A 20,670-nucleotide genomic window follows, 5' to 3' on the forward strand; every position below is an offset into this window, starting at 1 on the left:
TGCTTCAGAATTACCTGCCTCTAGGCTTTACATACAGTCTAATTGCAATTTAACAAAGATCACCAGAGTGAACAGCTGGCCCCATTCTGACAATGAATGGCAGAGGCTGAAGAAACACATAATGGCTTGAAGGAGAAAAGCAGCAGGCTAATCCTCAGGGCTTCAAGGCTTTTCTCCCAATTCAGAGGCAATGGACCTTAAAAGGACCAAAGATGTGCCAGACAAGATGCACCAGCAAGGAGGAAATGTGTCAGTGGATAGGAAAGCAGCCTGTGCTCAAACACTCAGCAAAGAAACTGCTGCAGACCAACCTAAAGTGTTAGCGTGACGCAGAACACTCATGACACTCACAGTGCAGGACAGACAATAGGCACCAAGGTCACTCAGCCAAGCTGGTGCCAGAGCCAAGGAATAAAACTAGGCTTCTTTTAAAACCTGCCAGAACTTTCTTTCATTTCCTCACACAGAAGCACAAGGCATATGTATATTATCAACTCCTTTATATTATGCTATAGGGAAGGGTATTGCAAATACATAAAATAATTTAACAAAATTAACAATAATTTTCATACATTATTTAACCAAGAGAGAGCTTTTAAACGTTGACCAAAAAAATGTGAAATTAAAAACACAAATATGAAGCATAATTTTTAATTTTGGAAAAGGAAACAATATATCATTTTGTGTGTATGTGTGTTTAAACAAAACTGACTTTATTTAGGTATCAGAGGGTTAGCCGAGTTCCTTTAAATAGTTAGGGATTTGCAAAGTGCAAAGCTCATGTAACATAATCTGTGTTTTCCTCAAATCCCCATCGGTCCATTTGCTTAAGAAACCAACGCTTCCTGGCAGGGCGCCGGCATACCAAACCTGCCCAGTCGTGCATAGTTTTATTTCTGTTACTAAATTAGGAAACCGAGTGGGCAATGTCTGGGCCAACAGCGAAGAGAAATGCCTCGGCATCATTAGCCTGCAAGTCTCCCTAAAAGCTACATCATTATAAGATATTTAATTTTTAATTAGAGATACCAAGGTAATTTAGCCTACTAATGTACAATATTAAGAAATAATTAAATGAAGACAAAAGGGAAAAACCCAAATGTTTAACAAAAGTATTCTTCTGAATAGCCTTAATCATGTTGTTAAAAATAAATGAACTACTACCACTCAAGGCTTAATTTCTCAATGACTGATACTAAAATACTGCCCTCTCTTTCTAAGTGATGAAGGAGAAATGTGAACTTATGCATCACAATTCTTACAAAGATGTACTAACATACTTTATGTAGAGCTCAGTTTGAACATTCAAGATTTGAGTGAAGAAACACGAAGAAGGATTTCAAGAAAACACAGCCACTGTTTTTATTTTCAAATAAATTATAAATGACAGAAAAATATAGAAGGAAAAATATATAATATTCCTCTTTCCAAATTTTACTGACCCCTAATTAGCATATCACAGAGCTTTTAAAAAAAGATAGTAGCTATTCATTAACATTCTTTAAATAAACAAACCCTGATATTTTATGGAAAGCTAAAGCTTGAACCCTGAAGGTGTTAGGAGAATTTTAGTTTCAGCGATTTCAGAAACACTTTTTTCTTATAAACATTTTGTTAAATCCAAACATTATAAATATTTTCTTAATTAATTTCAAAGTAGCATTTATTTTACTTTGTAAAAGAATAAAAAATTAAATGAATATGTGCTAGAAAATCTACATCTTTATATAGATAATTTATGTATTTAAATATCAGAGTTCAGAAATTACAGAAAAATTAAACCAAGTTTCGGTGCTGCAAAAGCCCTGAAAGACTCGTCAACCATGACTCTATAAAAAGATGTTCAAAATATTTACTACCATTTAGCAAGACAGAAAATTCATTCATATTTATAAAAAAGCCTGAGAGATGAACCCTTCCAATAACCATCCTGGCTGTCGGCATGCCTTCTTCTAGTCTCCTTTTATATATATGTATTTACATGATCTCTAGAGGATAGCAAAATGCATCTAGCTGATCTGATGTGTGCCAAAACGAAGAGCCTTTCACTTGTTTGGCTCAACTCCTACCACTAAGATCTGGCCATCAAAGACGCACGTGAGCAGGTCCACAGGATTGGGGTGGGTCACACAGTCTCAAGTCTCTCCCTATATTGTTGGTAAGAAGCACACTGTTGTGGAGGCCCAACAAAATTAGAGAAGCAAGGTTAAAGCCATAAGTATTTTTACATAAATAAAAATACAAGCAAGAAATAGACCAAATGATTAGAAATTACACTGAATAGGGTCGTGATCCCCATAAATCACTTTAGTAAATAGTCTTTCAGACCCTCATCCTTGTTAATATTGCCACCCATACATACATAAAGAAATATATAAGGCTGGGCATGGTGGCTCATGCCTGTAATCCCAGAACTTTGGGAGGCTGAGGCGGGTGGATCACTTGAGGTCAGGAGTTCAAGACCAGCCTGGCCAACATGGTGAAACCCGGTCTCTACTAAAAATACAAAAAAATACAAAAAAAAAAAAAAAAAAAAAAAGGAGCCAGGCATGTTGGTGCGCACCTGTAATCCCAGCTACTCAGGAGGCTGAGGCACGAGATTCGCTATAACCCAGGAGCCAGAGGTTGCAGTGAGCCGAGATCACGTCACTGCACTCCAGTCTGGGTGACAGAGTAAGACCCTGTCTTGAAAAAAAAAAAAAAAGGAATATATATATATACATATATATAAATGAATGGAGTGCCGGAACAAAGAAAAATAAGTTTTGCTCTCTTCAAAAGACACCCCAATTTAAAAAAATACACAAACCACAGACTGAGAAAAAATGTTTGCAAATCATATATCTGATAAATGACTTGTATCCAGATAATCGCAGGGGTTGACAAAAGTTTACAAACTTGCTGTAAAGGGCTATTTATGTAAATATTTTAGGTTTTGCAAACCATATGGTCATTGTCACAACTACTCAACTCTGCCATTGCAGTATAAAAGCAGCCATAGACAATATGCAAACAAATGTGTTCAAAAAAACTTTATTTAGTAAATCAGATGAAGTGCCAGACTTGGCCCATGGGTCAGAGTTTTCTAACCCTTGGTCTCTAGCATATCCATACAGGTTATCTGACACTGAGTCTCTGACAGTAATTTTACAATTCCATAAACTACAGATAACTGATAACAATGTAAATAATTCTTGTTTATAAACATACACATAAATTACATCCACTGGGGGGACAATGCTCTGTCCTTGTTGAGAAAACCAGCTTTGCCTCCATTTGAGTATTCATTTATATATATATATATATATATATTTTTTTTTTTTTTTTTTTTTTTTTTTTTTGAGATGGAGTTTCACTCTTGTCCGCCAGGCTGGAGTGCAATAGCTCGATCTCAGCTCACTGCAACCTCTATCTCCCGGGTTCAGGCGATTCTCCTGCCTCAGCCTCCTGAGTAGCTGGGATTACAGGCATGCGCCACCATGCCCAGCTAATTTTTGTATTTTTAATAGAGACAGGGTTTCACCATGTTGGCCAGGCTGATCTCAAACTCCTGACCTCAAGTGATCCTCCTGCTTCAGCCTCCCAAAGTGCTAGGATTACAGGCGTGAGCCACCGTGCCCGGCCCATTTTTATATTCTTGATCTATGTGTTTGTTCTAGGGATTCTCCTTGAACTGGTTATAACACCTCATCAGTTTACTCATTAATGAGTTAAATAAAAGCTTTACCACATTTTAAATTTTTTATATCTGTATGGGAGTCACGACACTAGCTTTTTTATGAAAATTATCTGTTAACATCAGTATACATAAAGAACTCTTACAACACAATAATAAGAAAATAAACAACTCAATTTAAAAATGGCCAAAAGATAGAAATAGTTAATATTTGCCAAAGAGATGGCAAATAGACACACGAAAAGGTGCTTAGTCTTCAGTTATTAGTGAAATGCAAATTTAAAACACAATGAGATACCACCATACAGCAACTAGAAGGGCTACAATAAAAAAGACTGAAGATACCAAATGTTGGCAAGGATGAAGAACTGGAACCCTCATACACTGCTAGTGGGAATGTAAAATGGTACAGCCACTCTGGAAAACAGTTTGGCAGTTTCTTTCAAAGTTAAAAATACATTCAGCAATTCTACTCCTAGGTATTTATCCAAGAGAAAAGAAAACATATGCCCACAAAAAGCCTGTACACAAATGTTCATAGCAACATTATTCCTAACAGCCCAAACTGGAGACAGCCCAAATAAACAACTGATGAATAAACCAAATATGGCACATCCATACAATAAAACATTACGAAGCAATAAAAGACGAGGTTATATACATTTAAACTACTAAAACATAAGGTTATATACATTTACATGAAATTTCTGGAAAGTCAAAACTATAGAGACAAAAAGCAAAATCAGTGGTTGTGGGTGAGAACAGAGGCTAGCAATAAACAGGCACTAGGGAACTTTCTGCAATGACAGAAGAATTCTAAAACTAGACTGTATTGTGGGTTCCTAAACTGTGGACACTGAATAAAGTTAATTAACTGTACATGTAAAATGATGAATTTTATGGCATATAAATTTATACTTCAAAAAAGCTGTTAAAAAATCAATAGCTTGGTGGCACATGCCTGTAATCCCAGCTACTTGGGAGGCTGAGGCAGGAGAATTGCTTGAACCAGGGAGGCAGAGGTTGCAGTGAGCCAAGATTGCGCCATTGCACTCCAGCCTGGGTAACGAGAGCAAAACTTGTTTTCTATCTCAAAAACAAAAACAAACACACACACACACACACACACACACAAAGAATATCAATAGCTTAAAAATTTATTAACTCATACCTAGAATAAAATTATTGACACTGTCATAAAGTTTAACAAGATATTATTTAGATGGCATTTATGAGTGGTATGTAGGAAAAAAAGTGATGTATAAAACACACATTGTAAATCAGTATAGATAATGCCCTGAGGATAAGGAAATATAGGTTCTCTTTCTTGTCATACTATTATATATCATAATTTTACATATGTTTCTGATTTAGAAGTTGTCAGAAATTTAAACTACGTATAGGAAACAAACACTGGTAATATGTAAACTCTCACACCTTATTATGTCATCTCTTTTAGCAGCAGAAGCACATTTTCAAAGGCATCATTTTAGGTCTTCCATAAAATCAAACCTGCTAGAGCTAGTATAAACTTAAAAATGTTGAGTTTTAGTGGTAGAATGAACATCAGAATCCATCATGTTAAAATTTACCTACCACATTGGATAAGAAAATAGAGACATAGAGGGATCAAGTAACAATAATTTTATAGGCTTTTGCTTTATTGAAAGTTTATAGTACTTAAAGCTCCATGGAATTCCGTTGTGGGAGACTTAAATAGTTTTACCTATAAAGTTCAAATGCAATTTCACAGGATATCATAAGCAAACCAAGAATATTCAAATAAAATAGATATGGTGGTTGGCATTTTAGAAAAAAATTAAGAAGTACAGAATAGATACAATTATTATTAACTTTGATTTATGAAGCTGATTTTATTAAGAGTCTCAAAAGAAAAAGGTTAAAATGTTCACTTCCCTTTTACTTAAAAATTAATAGTATTCTATGGTCTATATTTAATATAACACGCACTTAAAAACAATACAAATATTTGACTCTTAGATTGCTAAATAATTTAGGGATTTGGTCTTTGTAAAATACATATTCAACTATGCTATTGGATCTTCTCACTTAAAGAGAAGGAGTTACGGAAATTTATCTCTGAACGAGAATAGCTCCTCTGATGGATAAAAATACTGCAAGACAACACCCTGTATATATAAAACAGTAACGGTGATTCTTCCTTCACTGGTTATGTACACAGAGCTGTACAGAAAAATTATCTCACATTCTTGAACACGTAGTAATCAGCTTCCTAGAGATATCAGGTAATAGAAGAATAGCACCACAGAAATCATAATTTTGGTTCAGGACATATACAACAATATGCGTAATTGTGTATACCTTTTATTTTATTTCATTTTCTTAGAGTCTCACTCTGTCACCCAGACTGGAGTGCAGTGGCACAATCTTGGCTCACTGCAGCCTCTGCCTCTTGGGTTCAAGCGATTCTCATGCCTCAGCTTCCTGAGGGGCTGGCATTACAGGTGCACACAAACACATCCAGCTAATTTTTGTATTTTTAGTAGAAATAGGGTTCACCATGTTGGCCAGACTGGTCTCAAACTCCTGACCTCAAGTGATCCGCCCACCTCGGCCTCCCAAAGTGCTGGGATTACAGGCACGAGCCACGGTGTCCGGCCAATTGTGCATACTTTTAAAAATATTTTCCAATGTACATTTTTCTGCTTTAGATTAAACACTATTTTCATAGCCTGTAAACAAAAAATTATAAAAATAATTTTTTGATTACTCAAGTGAATAGTTTAATAATTGAAATTTTAATTTTATATAAGAGACTTGTACTTTCATTTATAAAAATATGCATTTATACTTTAAAACTAGGTAAAAATAGATACAGAAAAATTCTAAGATTTTATATTACTATAAACATCCACATATATCTTTCAGCATTTTGTTCTCAACATTTTAATTATTTCAACATCTTATAATGACTACGAAATTACAGTAAAAACTATCTCATTTAAGAAAAATGGATTCATGCTAGGACCTAAATATATAAGAAAATAACATGACTTCCACAAAACCTGCGGTTATTCAAAAAAAAAAAAGAAAAACTAAGTCACTAATATTAGTACTGTAAATTCACACTAAAATGAAGAATGCCAAACTTCTCAAATTTAACAAAGTAATCAAAACAGCTCTGCCAGGCTTTAATTCTCTTTCAGATTATGTTAGGAGCAGAGATGTCAGCAGATCCAGCTAAGAAGTAGATCAGACATATAAACAACCAGTGATATTTGCTATAAGCATATAAAGATATTCATTTTTTGAGCCCTTCTTCACTTCTACAGCCAGTTTTGACTTCATGTTTTCCTACTACCTACAAAAAATACACAGTGAAAACCAAAACTTCTCAAAAACAAAGTATCTGCTTAAAATGGCAATTTTTAATAAAAGCATTAATAAAAGGATTAAACAAAGAACTATTATGCACATTGAGTGGGGGGGGTTCATAACAAACAATATCAAACAACATTGTAAAAATTACTTCTCATTACATCGACCCTTGGCAAATCATAAAGCTTTTCACTCATTAAAACAAGCGTTATCTCTAAAATTACTTGCATAACAGAAATCTGATTTAAATTGAAACCTTTAACAAGTTAAAACATAATTTACAGATGAAGTAAAGCAACGGGATGTTCAAATAAATGAAAAATAAAACATTTTGCATATTAAATACATTAATTTTTAAGAAACAATTATTTGGGTATTTATATTATGTGAACCTATATATGAAACCTATATTATATCCATCTATATAATACATGTAGATATATTAGCTATATTAATTTTTCTTCACAATTTACATAAAATCATAATTTTCTGATCATGTCACAAAATATATTGAAATCAAGGTAGCAAAATCAACTGAATCACTTCAATATATTGAAATCAAGGTAGAAAAATCAACTGAATCATTTCAATATATTGAAATCAAGGTAGAAAAATCAGCTGAAACTGTAAAATAATTATACATGAAAATGCTACCTTTGCTTATGTATTTATCTAAAACATACTTTTGCCAGAGTTTGGTTAACAAATGCAATACATCAAATCACTATTCATATAATAGTTTAATACTTGAAAGTTCTTTAGTAAAAACGAACTATTAAACCACATTTTGCCAAGAAAGCAAAAGGTATGGTAGAAATTACTCCATGCCATCTCTAAAATATTGCAGGCTGATTTAGATACAAAAATAACAAAGACAGACGCAGTGGTTCACACCTGTAATCCCAGCATTTTGGGAGGCAGAGGCAGGTGGATTGCCTGAGGTCAGGAGTTCGAGATCAGCTTGGCTAACATGGTGAAACCCCATCTCTACTAAAAATACAAAAATTAGCTGGGTGTGGTGGTACATGCCTGTAATCCCAGCTACTTGGGAGGCTTAGGCAGGAAAATCGCTTCAACCCGGGAAGTGAAGGTTGCAGCGAGCCAAGATCGCACCACTGCACTCCAGCCTGCGTGACAGAGAGAGACTCCATCTCACAATTAGATCTCTGAAGTCTCATTAATAGGTTGTTGTCTAAGAAAACACATATTCTCAAGAAATTTCACTTGAAAAGATTGAAAACACTTCTCTATTTATCAGATTTTTAAAATGTCCCCAATTCCTGGTATTGATCATAAACAAATTGTTATGAACTCAGTATAGGCTTCTATCATGCAACCACAACATTTTCAGCAGTTTATTTAAATGAAGGGTTTTAAACTGGGGAAAGAGTTGGTCAAATCTGTATTTGAGAGAGAGAATCCTGGAAGCAGTGCGTATGATGGATTATGAGATGGATACATTTCAGAGATAAATAGTGGAAAATACCTAAACCAAATCATTTGCTCCTGCATACCACTTTCACACCAGCTTAGTTCCCACACGTCACATCTGCCTTCTCCTTAAGCCCTCCTTAACTGACCTCAGTGCTGTCATCACTGTTGCCATACAGCACCAAGCCTATAATACACCATGCTGTCATAAATTAATTCATAAGAAGTACTGCATGTGAAGCGAATTTGGATCACTTGGGTTATAGTGTTAGTTGCTTTTAAATCTTTTCACAAAGGAACGGGCCCTGGAAAGGAGTTCATCGTGCCTTAGGCGTTAAGCATGATTGATGGTAGAGGCTTTCCAAGTCTGAGCAACCAACTTTTCTTCTTTTGCCTTTTTTTTTTAAGTATTGTAGCAATGAACTTTTGTATTTTAGACATCTGGCAAGTTTTCTAACATTTCCCTTTACACCTCTCCTAAAAAGGAGTATTTTCTGTATTTATTTGACACTGAGAAGGACACATGGTCCAGAAAACAAAACTTTTTTTTCTTTTAGAATATTTTTAAGTCATTTTTATCCTAAGGTTTTGCCAAATTTTCAAAGCTTGTAAAAGTTTGTAAATAAAATCGAAAAGCCTTAGCTCCATTTGTAAGAAGATTTTACAATAGCTGATAGTTTATCTGTAGTAAAAATATTTTTCTGAGAAATCTGTTTTATCTATTATACCATAATTTTATGTAAAAATCTAAATTTAAAATGTCTATGTTATTATAAAGTTTTTAATATATGTATATTTAATTATACTATAAAGTTACTTTACTAATAAAGTACTATATCCATTACAAAGTTACAATTAATAATAAGGTAACTTCAGGTTCATAAAAGTCATTGAGGGCCAGGCATGATGGCTCACACCTTTAACCCAGCATTTAGGGAGGCCAAAGCATGAGGATCACTTGAGGCCAGGAGTCTGAGACCAGCCTGGGTGACATAGCAAGACACCACAGCTATTAAAAAAAAAAAAAAAATTAAAGAAAATTAGCCAGGCATGGTGGTACATGCCCATAGTCCCAGCTACTCAGGAGGCTGAGGCAGGAGGATGACTTGAGCCCAGGAGGTCAAGGCTGTAGTGAGCTATGATTACTCTACTGCACTCTAGCCTGGGTAACAGAGTAAGATCCTGCCCCTAAAAAAAATAAAATAAAAAATAAAGTTACTGAAAGAACAAGTTCTTAATATGAGTTTAGGGCTCTGGTAGATAATTTTTTTATTTTATTTTATTTTTTTGAGACAGAGTTTTGCTCTTGTTGCCCAGGCTGGAGTGCAATGGTGCAATCTTGGCTCACTGCAACCTCTGCCTCCCGGATTCAAGTGATTCTCCTGCCCTCAGCCTCCAGAACAGCTGGGATTACGGCACCCATCACCACACCCAGCTAATTATTTCTGTATCTGGTAGATAATTTATTCAGTGTTCATCTAGCAAGCTGAGGTAGATTGTTAGATTTTTGCCCCTCCACCCATTAGTTGTCAAAATGGGTATTTCAAGTCTCAGCACTGTGTACCAAGATAATCACTAGCTACAATAACACACTCAATACTTCTTTCTCTCTCCTCTCTGTCTAGTTCCTTCTTTGCAAGTACTACATGCAGTTTAAATATTAGACAATAAAATATTATAAGTGCCCTTGAAGTCTGGGTCCAGATTTTGTTTTCCTTCTTAGTGCCAATTTCTCTAGCACATAGTGTGGTATACTTTCAGCAGTAAAACTATTTTGTTAAGCAGATGCAATAGCAAGTCCCCCTCCAGTCATGTAGATAACCCCACAAAATAGAGAAAATCTATTTATGTATATTGCTGACCACACATATATAGCCTGGTGACACCAGAAGGATGCTCTGCCAGAGATTAATTTTTTAGATTCTTTTTTAGTGAGAGAAGTGCTAGCTAGTTATTTTACCAGACTGATGTGTAATCAGTGAAAAGCTGAGTCTCCCAGAAGAGTAAATCACCCAAAATTACCATGGTATTCGCCTAAGGAGGGTAATATGGGGTGAAGAGCCTTGAATAGCTGGGGACAGGAGGCACAATAACACACTTTGTGTTTTGAGGATTCAAAATGAGAGCTGCTTTGTTCTCCTTTTGAACTGATCGCATAGTATGTAGGCACAATGAAAGTGATGAGGAAACCAGGGCTGAGTTCCTGGGCCACTTGTCATTCCTAGAAACTGTAACATAGGGAATTCAAATATGTAGCACCTGTGCCAAGGCTTGTAACTACAAGGTGGGATCAGCACCTCTGAAAAATCAGCACCTCTGTATTGCATAGGGAGTACAACATGAGATGGTACTCCTCTTCGCCTCCACATGAGATGAATAAACATGGAGGTTTCACGACAATTCAGGTGGCAATGGGACAGACCTAAGAAAGGATATTAAATTTCATTCCAATAAACCTACAGAGGTTCAATGAGAGAAAAAGTAAATTTTAAGAAAAAAATGGTAATAAACTTGACTACACTTGAAACCTGGGTTTTCGGAACAACACATGCTGGTTATATGTGGTACACATTTCTGTCTGTGCATACTTTCAGCCATTAAAACATAACAGAGTCATGCAACTTGGGCTGAAAATCCTGCCTTTTTTGGTATGCAAAACAACTTTTCAAGGATAAAAGTATTTTTTAAAAATAGGCTGATTTATATGCCAGATGTAAGCAACATCTTTTCTGACTGCTGGTTACTTTTTGTTGTTTCTTTGTTACTATAACCTTCTCTCGTGGTAATTCAGAGTGTTTACAGCAAATCATAAAGGTGTCAGGTTTCTCTTGACTATCAAAGATTGGCTGTTCTTTCTGTCTCCTCAAACATCCATTGGACTTTGTGACATTTAGCGAGGTTTAATCAGAAAGGGGCCCTGCACTGATGGAAGCCTTTCCCCAACAATCCTTTATTTCTAGGTACACAGTAAAATTCTCTTCATAATAGATTATGTAATTTTATATGATCAAATTACAAAATATCATTGGAAGAAAATTAGTTTAAATATGTTCTATGACAAATAATGTTATAGTTTTGATGCTAGGCTTAGAGAAAAGCAATACATAAATGTTTAAATGGTACACACTTAGCAGCAGCAACAACAACAACTACAAAAACATATATATAAAAGAATGCAGGGAAGCACTCAGATGAGAAATCAAAGGACATCTAATAGGACTTCCACTTCCAGACATGACAGGGTAACTGATGCCAGACCTGCCTCCCACCAAAACACAATAAACTACTCAAAAAATATGAAGCAATTGTTTTCAAGCAATGGACAGGCAACCCAGAACTACAATCCTGAAAATCTGGGCAACACAAGAGATGAGCCCCATGTTGGACCTGAATTTCTGCCATGGGGCTTATTTTGGGCCATAGCACAGGGAAATGGAACCTAAACAGAGCTCCAGTCTTACAGAACTGAAGAGGCACAGATCAGAGTGGCGGGCAACTGAAGCACCTGGAAGATGCAGGACAGGGCATCAAAGATGAAAAGGCTGTGAGGAGGTAAAGAGGGTGCTATGATCTGAATGTTTGTGTCCTCACCTCTAAATTCATATGCTGAAACTAAGTCACCAATGCAATGGTCTCAGGAGGTAGGGCCTTTGGGAGGTCCTAAGGGTGAAATCCTCATGAGTGGAATTAGTGCCCTTACAAAAGACGCCTCAGAGAGCTGCCTTGCCCCATTCCACCACATGAGAACATAGTGAAAAAGTGTCATCTATGAATCAGAAAGTAGGCCCTCACCAGATACCAAGTCTGCTGGCACCTTGATCTTGGAACTCCCAGCCTCCAGAACTCAGCAATACATTTCTGTTGTTTATAAGCTACCCTATTTATGGTATTTGTTTACAGCAGCCTGAATGGATTAAGACAGAGGAGTATAAAAACAAGCACACTGGAGAGCATAAAAGAAACGGTAAGTAGAAGTCAGATCAACAGATATCTTCTAATCTTGAGACAAGGGCAAGAAAAAGATCACATTAAAAAGAAGAAGAAGAACAAAGTTCAGTGACCTGTAGAAGAATACCAAATTATCTAATGTGTGTAACCAGAGTTCCAGAAAGAGAGGAAATGTGGAACAGAAAAATATTTGAAGAAATAATAACAGGAAACTTGCCAATTTGGAAATAAAGAAAACCCCAAGAAAGGTAAATATAAAAAATCCTGTATCAAGACACATCATATACAAACTGCTAATACCAAAGATAAAGAGAAAAGATTAAAGACAGAAATCTTAATGCAGCCATAGAAAAAGATACAAGGTAACAATGATACAAATTACAGCTGACTTCTCATCAGAAACAATGACAGCCAGGAAATAATGGAAGATCTTCCTTAAAGTGCTCAAAGGAAAAAATCTTGTCAATCCAGAATTTTATTTCCAGAGAAAATATTCTTCAAAAGTGAAAATGAAATAATATTTTTGCGTAAAGAAAAACTGAGATAGTTCACTGCCAGTAGAACTGCACTAAAACAAATACTAAAGGAAGTACTTCAGGTTGAAGAGAAACGACAGATGGAAACTAAATCGAGAGGAAAAAATGGCCAGGTGCAGTGGCTCACACCTGTAATCTCAGTGCTTTAGAAGGCCAGGATATTGAGATCAGCTTGGGCAACACAGCAAGACTGTGTCTCTTAAGAAAAAAAGAATAGAAAGCACAGGAAATGGTGAATATTCAGGTAAATTTTTTTAGGTTTTTTTTTTTTTTTTTTGAGACAGAGTTTCATTCTTGTTGCCCAGGCTGGAATGCAATGGCGTGATCTCGGCTCACCACAACCTCCGCCTACTGTGTTCAAGCGATTCTCCTGCCTCAGCCTCCTGAGTAGCTGGGATTACAGGCATGTGCCACTATGCCTGGTTAATTTTGTATTTTTAGTAGAAACGGGATTTCTCCATGTTAGTCAGGCTGGTCTCAAACTCCCAACCTCAGGTGATCCACCCACCCTGGCCTCCCAAAGTGCTGGGATTACAGGCATGAGCCACCGTGCCCAGTGTTAGTATTTTAAAGACAACTGACTTGCAAAAATAATATTATCTTAAGGAGTTTATAGCATACATTGAAATAAAATATATGACATAGTAGTACAAAAGAAAGAGGGTAAAAGGATGTATACTGTTGTAAAATATGCACAATAATATATAAATGCATATAATTTATATGAAATGGTACAATATTCTAAATGTAATAAGTTAAGGGAGCATATTGTGAAGCCTAGAGAAAAGTCAATGGAGGAAATAAAATAGGAACACTAAAACATACTCAAGTAATCCAAAAATAGAAAGGAAGCAAAGAGGAACCAAAAACAAATTGTTGAAGTCAGTTGGGAAGAAGGAAGACTTAATTCCAATTTGAAAATAGAAACTCCAAAGAGATCATCACTCTCACCCTAACAACTAAAACAAGCTGAATAAAAACCCATCAGAGACTGAGGACATGGGGAAATCTAAATCAGCTCCAAAGAGTGAGAAGCACATTTTCAAAGAGAAGAGATCCCCGGCTGCTATCATCCCTGACTGAAATAGAGGTGGGAAAAGAAATCTGCCACAGACAACAGTTAAAGAGAAAACAGTCTAACTTTGAAAGCTCTATGTGAACATACCCGTGTAGAACCCAGAGGATCCATAGGTATAGAAAGACTGTACTATTAATAAATCCCCCTGCTCAACACAGATACACAAGCCACTCTGTCCCACCAACCTTTACCAAAAATGAGGGCAAGGAAAGAGAGCAAGAACTGAGATAATCTCCTCAATGTACTCCAGGCTTCCAGCAAGGGAAAACCTGGAGGATAGGCGGTAACAGAAAAGCCAAGAGAAACTTCTCAGAGGCAAGACCCACCGTCACAGAGTACAGGGAGATGATAGTCAACCTTTACAGGCCAAGGATGGAGCAGCAGGATTCAAAGAGCTCTCAAGGCACAGAAAGCCAGAAGCCAAACTGGAGAGCAAAGAGAACTCCTCAGCAACTGAACCTGCTGGCAGCTGGTCTTTAAAGCAGGGAGATATCTCCTATAATTCAAAAAGATTTGGAATAGCCCATAAATACATGAGAAGGTGCTAAATAACATTAGTCAAGAGAGAGATGCAAATTAAATAGAATTTTTAAAAAATGCAATACTACTTCACACCCATTATGATGGCTAAACAAATAGACAATACCAAATGTTGGCAAGAATGTGGAGTAACTGCACCTCTCATACACTGCTGAGAGAACAGTGTAAAATGGCATAACCACTTTGAGAACTAATTGGCAAATTCTAAATATTGGATATAAAATTATAAAATTATATTAAAAGGCTTTTCAATGACAACAAAGAAACATGGTAAAATGTTTAGTCTTTTAAGAGAATGTAACATGTGACAAGTCTTGGCATGGACTATGGACTATGGAGAAGGGGCTTACTAAGCAGATATCAACTGGTGCCTACTGTGGTCAAATAGGGACAAGATCACAGTCCCTCACATTTCTTTCTCACATTTAGAATACCCTCCCATAGTATGTCTCCAAACATAACCAAGCATTTAGGGGATGTATGCTTAGCCCCTTACATACTTAAATCATAACATCTGAAATCACCTCATGAGATGTATAAAGTGAATCAAATAATTGGTAAAACTTAGTCCATTGCTGCTCATGGTGGCAAGAAAGAATAAAGTCTATATACATGGCTCAATCAAAAGTTCCTATCCAAAATGTATAACTGTTAATGTATATAATTTTACTCAAAACAAGCAAAAGCAAACACAAATAAAAACAAACCCAGGAAAATAAAATCACAGAAAATAAAATCAAATTTCTTGTGTAACAGGAGAGATATAAATAAATTATATGAAAGTAGTCACAAAACATATAGCATTCACTGGTTATCAAGAAGCAGTCAATGGTATTAGAAATACATCCTTAACCTCTAAGATATACAATGGAAGGAGATGACCATATTCTACCACATCATGTTTTTATATTACAGGAAAAGACAGAATAATACAACACCCAGAACAATGGTTTATCACAGAATTGTGTTTTGTGGGGGGTTGGGGACAGAGTCTCACTCCGTTGTCCAGGCTGGAGTGCAATACTGCAATCAGAGTTCACTGCAGCCTTGATATCCTGGGCTCAAGAGATTCTCCCACCTCAGCCTCCCAAGTAGCTAGGACTAAGGTGTGTGTCACCATGCAAGGCTAATTTTTTTTTATTATTATTGTTGGATTTTAGTAGAGACAAAGCCTCACTATGTTGCCCTGGCTGGTCTCGAACTCCTGGCTTCAAGCGATCCTCTTGCCTCAGCTTCCCAAAGTGGTAGGATTACAGATGTGAACCACCATGCCTGGCAGAATTGTATTTTTTGTATATTCTTTAAATGTATGTAAAAAAAAAGAGTTCATAAATACAGCATTATATTTATGCATTTTGGTTGTATATCTTATATAAGTTTCATATATGAAAATGTTAGGAAAATGTAAAGTATTATCTTTACTGATACATTTTCTAGGCAATCCTCAAAAGAGTATCTCATTTTCTGGGTATCTGAATGTACAAACTTGATGAAAGCTAGATGATGAAACACCATTGGCCTGATGATATATAATAAAGGAAAGACCATATTCCTGTATTGTGTCAAAAATTTTTATATTAACTATAGTTAGGAAAAATAAGACATTCATTATATGAGGGTAAAAAAATATTTTTTAAAACACAGTCACTGCTGACTGGTGCCATTTTTTTTTTTTTTTTTGAGGTGGAGTCTCACTCTGTCACCCAAGCTGGAGTGCAATGGTGTGATCTCGGTTCACTGCAACCTCCGCCTACCAGGTTCAAGCAATTCTCCTGCCTCAGCCTCCCAAGTAGCTGAAACTACAGGCACAACACCACCACAACCGGCTAATTTTTATATTTTTAGTAGGGATGGGGTTTCACCATGTTAGCCAGGCTGGTCTCGAACTCCTGACCTCAGGTGATCCACCCACCTTGGCCTCCCAAAGTGCTGGGATTACAGGTGTGATCCACTGTGCCCAGCCTGACTGGTGCCATTTTTATATACAGTATTGAATCTATATATTAAGGCCAGAACATAAAGTCTAAAAATTAATCTGTTAGTATGTTTTAATTTAGACATTTATGGACTTGAAAAAACAAAGAAATATCATAGACTTTTTCATTCGTGGGTTTAACATGCGTAATTTTTAACATTCTCATGTTACCCTGAAGTTCTATGACAGGTAGTAATTTGTAATTTTGTTTGAGTCATATATTTCACCTAGATGCACTAAAAGGCTGGTTGGTATTCTCGAGTTGGTTTTACTCAAAAGAGTAAAAATAATCTCAGACAAATTAACATCTGTATCTTTCTCTGCTCATTCTTGAATACACAGTAACTTTCATATAATACCTGAAGCGTAAGTTTTTTATTTTTTAATTATCATGTTTTTTAATACATGAAATCATATATGAGAGTGGGATTTGCAAATATGTGTATTCACAAAGCAAGGTCTCTGGATGCTCCTCCCAAGAAATCAAAGGGTTTAATGGTGGCTGTCAATAAAATGCAAGATTTTAGTACTGCCTATCTATAAGGTACATTCATAATTTACTTACATGTTCAGCAGGCAGAACAGACAATCTTAAGTCTCAAATGTAAATTGTTCTACTAAATTTTAGCATGATTCCTTTTAAAATCAAAGTTAACATACATTAGGTCAGGCGCGGTGGCTCACACCTGTAATCCCAGCACTCTGTGAGGCCGAGGCAGGTGGATCGTGCTGGCTCACACCTGTAATCCCAGCACTCTGTGAGGCCGAGGCAGGTGGATCACCTGAGGTCAGGAGTTTAAGACCAGCCTGGCCAACATGGCAAAACCCTGTCTCTACTAAAAATTCAAAAATTAGCCGGGCATGGGGCCACGCACCTATAGTCTCAGCTACTCGGGAGGCTGAGGCAGGAGAATCGCTTGAACCTGGGAGGCAGAGATTGCAGTGAGCTGAGATTGTGCCACTGCACTCCAGCCTGATGACAGAGCGAGACTCCGTCTCAAAAAAAAAAAAAAAAAAAAAAAAAAAAAAAAGTTAATGTACATTAGTTACCTCACTGGAGAATAAGAGAAAATACTGCAGGTATTTGACTTTTGGATAGTAAAATGATTATATCATGCAAAGCTCACCTAAATTTTCTTATGTGAAATTCAGAATTGAAGTAGCTCTTTGTACAAATATTTTGCCAGAGCAGTGATTCAAAGGGATATTGGTTGCAATGCACAATTGTTGTAACTGTAGCTGATGCTACCTTCTTACATTTGCATCACAAAAAAGACTCTTAGTAATATTTTGCCCACATTCCTTAAAGTTTCATCTTCAAACAAATGGACAAATACTTACAAATACATCTACAGCCCATTGCCTAGACATACAGTGAGAAATATGAAGAAATATAGATTTATAATAGACAAGAAACTACTGTGTTCTATAGACTATGATTACCTGGAGGTAGGAATTGCAGTTGGTTATTAGCTAATCGAAGATGACGTAAAGCTCTCAGACGACCAATTTCTGGGCAAACAATTTCTAAGGCATTGTCACTAAGATCCAGACATTGGAGTTTTACAAGAGACCCAATGGCTTCAAAGAGAAAAGGAGAACCAAAATGAATTTGATTCAAGTATTACATCAAATCTTTAATGCAAGTATTCCAAGTTAAAATATTTTACTATTTAATATCCTTGTCTCAGTTGCTCACAAAACAGTAAAAACACAGATTAAACTAAGTTCATGAAAGTGATAAATACTTCCAGCTCAAGATAAAATATAACTCAAAATACAGCACAAATAAAAACATTAAAACTAAAATAATTCAAGAAATGACACACAGGGCCTTTTTTATCTGACCAGAATTCTTAACTAGATTCATTAAATTTAGAACTTATTATCTACCTAACAGGAATTTATCTAATAATAGTTTACCTAACCATTATAACCATTTTAGACTTATTTATTTAATTATAGTTCTTAACTGGACTTACTAGAAGAAAAAAAGTTTTGAAGCTAAAAAATTAAAGTGTCTTAAAATTAAAATTTGTTCTATTTATAAAGCAAAGCTTAAATTATATTATCTTCTAACTAAAACTTTTAAGTAAACATACCTTCCGGAACCACAACTATGTTATTTGAGTGCAGGTATCTAGGAAGGAAAAAGAAAAAAAACAGCTATTGTCATTAAGTACTTTTGTCAGATAATCAGTTTATAAAATGCTCACTTAGAAATTTATCAAATATAAATAGGACACAACTTTCACACCCTGCTCTAATGCATCAACATACAATAATGGTTATCACAGCTAACTAATAATACTTTGAGAATAATATTTTGTACTAGAATTGCAAATATTAAATCTGTTTACTGATTTAGTTGTTATTTTAAAATAAAAACATACATAACAGATAAACTACAAGGTTTTTTTTTAACTTCATAACACAAATTACTAGTTTTTCCAGTTCATTTTATTCAGGCTTTAAAAAACATACTTATTGTGAGAAAAAAATCAACACCTATTGTGTAAAGGAAGATGAACTTTTCATTTCTAAAAAATAACTTCACAAAATAAAGATATTTCTAGCTAGCATGCATACTGAGAACCAACAACAGAGAGATTAAATACTCTTCATTTACAGTGTCTGTAGAACTACTTAACTGTCAAGGTACAGAATTTATTTCATGGCAAAATAAATTTTGTAACAAGAAATCAAATGCTTCTCTTAAAAAATTTTCTTTTTCACAGAGGCTGAGAAGTCAGGGCGAGCCTAAGTAACACTTTTCCCACTATAGTGTCTTGAGCACACTCTGGTGGAGACTTCCTGCAATAAATAACCAACTATTCAGAGCAAAACAAGTGAATGCTGGAGATCATACAGCAATAATTTAAGAAAATAAATTTATATCATTGATTTAGAGACAACAGAACTAGATTTTAGTAAACTTTACTTTCAAACCTATGGTTTTATTTATTGTACTTTAAAAATAAATCTTATAAAGTACTTTTAAATAGAATTTAAAAGTTTTCTTCTGCATTCTTAAAGTCTAATATTGAATATTAAAATATCAATAACACAAAATAAGACAGAAAATTAATACTTTTATGAAGATTATTTTATGTTGAATTAAATCAATTTTGTAGAAGGTTAATTAATCTGCTGGGTATAACACAATCTAAATAAGCCCACCATTTACTCTATGATATACTTCATTCCTTGCTTTCTATGTATGAAATGATTATACATTTTAAAATCAATAATCTTTAAACACTAATTTTAGGAAGGAATACGCAAATCAAAATAGAGAACTGATTTAAAAAATTTTTTTCAACAAAATACTTGCCTCAATTCAAGCTCTACCTATAAAAAAGACATTAAAATGTCCAAATCAAAATATGAACTGAAGTACCCACTATTATGATTAGAATTTTTCAAACAGACTTTAAAATATTATCTACATATAATGAAGATGCTGTATGAAACAGTACACAGTGGCTGCCTGTGGATGCTGCTGAAGAAGCATCGTTAAAGTCTCTCCTCCCCCTGCCATCATGTCTAAGTCAGTCTCCTAAAGAGCCTGAACAGCTATGGAAGCTCTTCATTGGAGGCGTGAGCTTTGAAACAACCGACGAGAGCCTGAGGAGCCATTCTGAGCAATGGGGAATGCTCATGGACCACGTGGTCATGAGAGATCCCAACACCAAGCGCGCTGGGGCTTTGGGTTTGTCACTATGCCACTGTGGAGCAGGTGGATGCAGCCATGAATGCAAGGCCACACAAGGTGGATGGAAGAGTTGTGGGACTAAAGACAGCTGTCTCACGAGAAGAGTTTCAAAGACCAGGTGCCTACTTAACTGTGAAAAAGATATTTGTTGGTGACATTAAAGAAGACACTGAAGAACATTACCTAAGATTATTTTGAACAGTATGGAAAAACTGAAGTGATTGAAACCACGACTGACTGAGACAGTGACAAGAAAAGGGGTTTGACTTTGTAACCTCTGATGACCATGACTCCGTGGATAAGACTGTCATTCAGAAATACCACAATGTGAATGGCCACAACTGTGAAGTTAGGAAAGCCCCATCAAAGCAAGAGATGGCGAGTGCTTCATCCAACCAAAGAGGCTGAAGT

At 35.7% G+C, this 20,670-nt stretch overlaps 1 protein-coding gene across 3 annotated transcripts in view; it reads right to left on the bottom strand.

Moving 5' to 3' along the window:
• Window positions 1-20,670, bottom strand: part of LRRC28 (leucine rich repeat containing 28) — a 131,510-nt gene that overhangs the window by 76,510 nt on the left and 34,330 nt on the right. For all 3 annotated transcript variants that reach the window (XM_030930505.1, XM_010382152.2, XM_030930504.1), the window contains exons 4-5: window positions 18,647-18,684; window positions 17,988-18,125 (exon numbers count right to left, since the gene is read on the bottom strand). In XM_030930505.1, the coding sequence (XP_030786365.1) occupies window positions 17,988-18,125; window positions 18,647-18,684 (176 nt within the window). The remainder of the gene's footprint in view (window positions 1-17,987; window positions 18,126-18,646; window positions 18,685-20,670) is intronic.

The sequence above is a fragment of the Rhinopithecus roxellana genome, chromosome 5, assembly GCF_007565055.1.
Source record: "Rhinopithecus roxellana isolate Shanxi Qingling chromosome 5, ASM756505v1, whole genome shotgun sequence".
In the NCBI taxonomy this organism is placed as follows: domain Eukaryota; kingdom Metazoa; phylum Chordata; class Mammalia; order Primates; family Cercopithecidae; genus Rhinopithecus; species Rhinopithecus roxellana.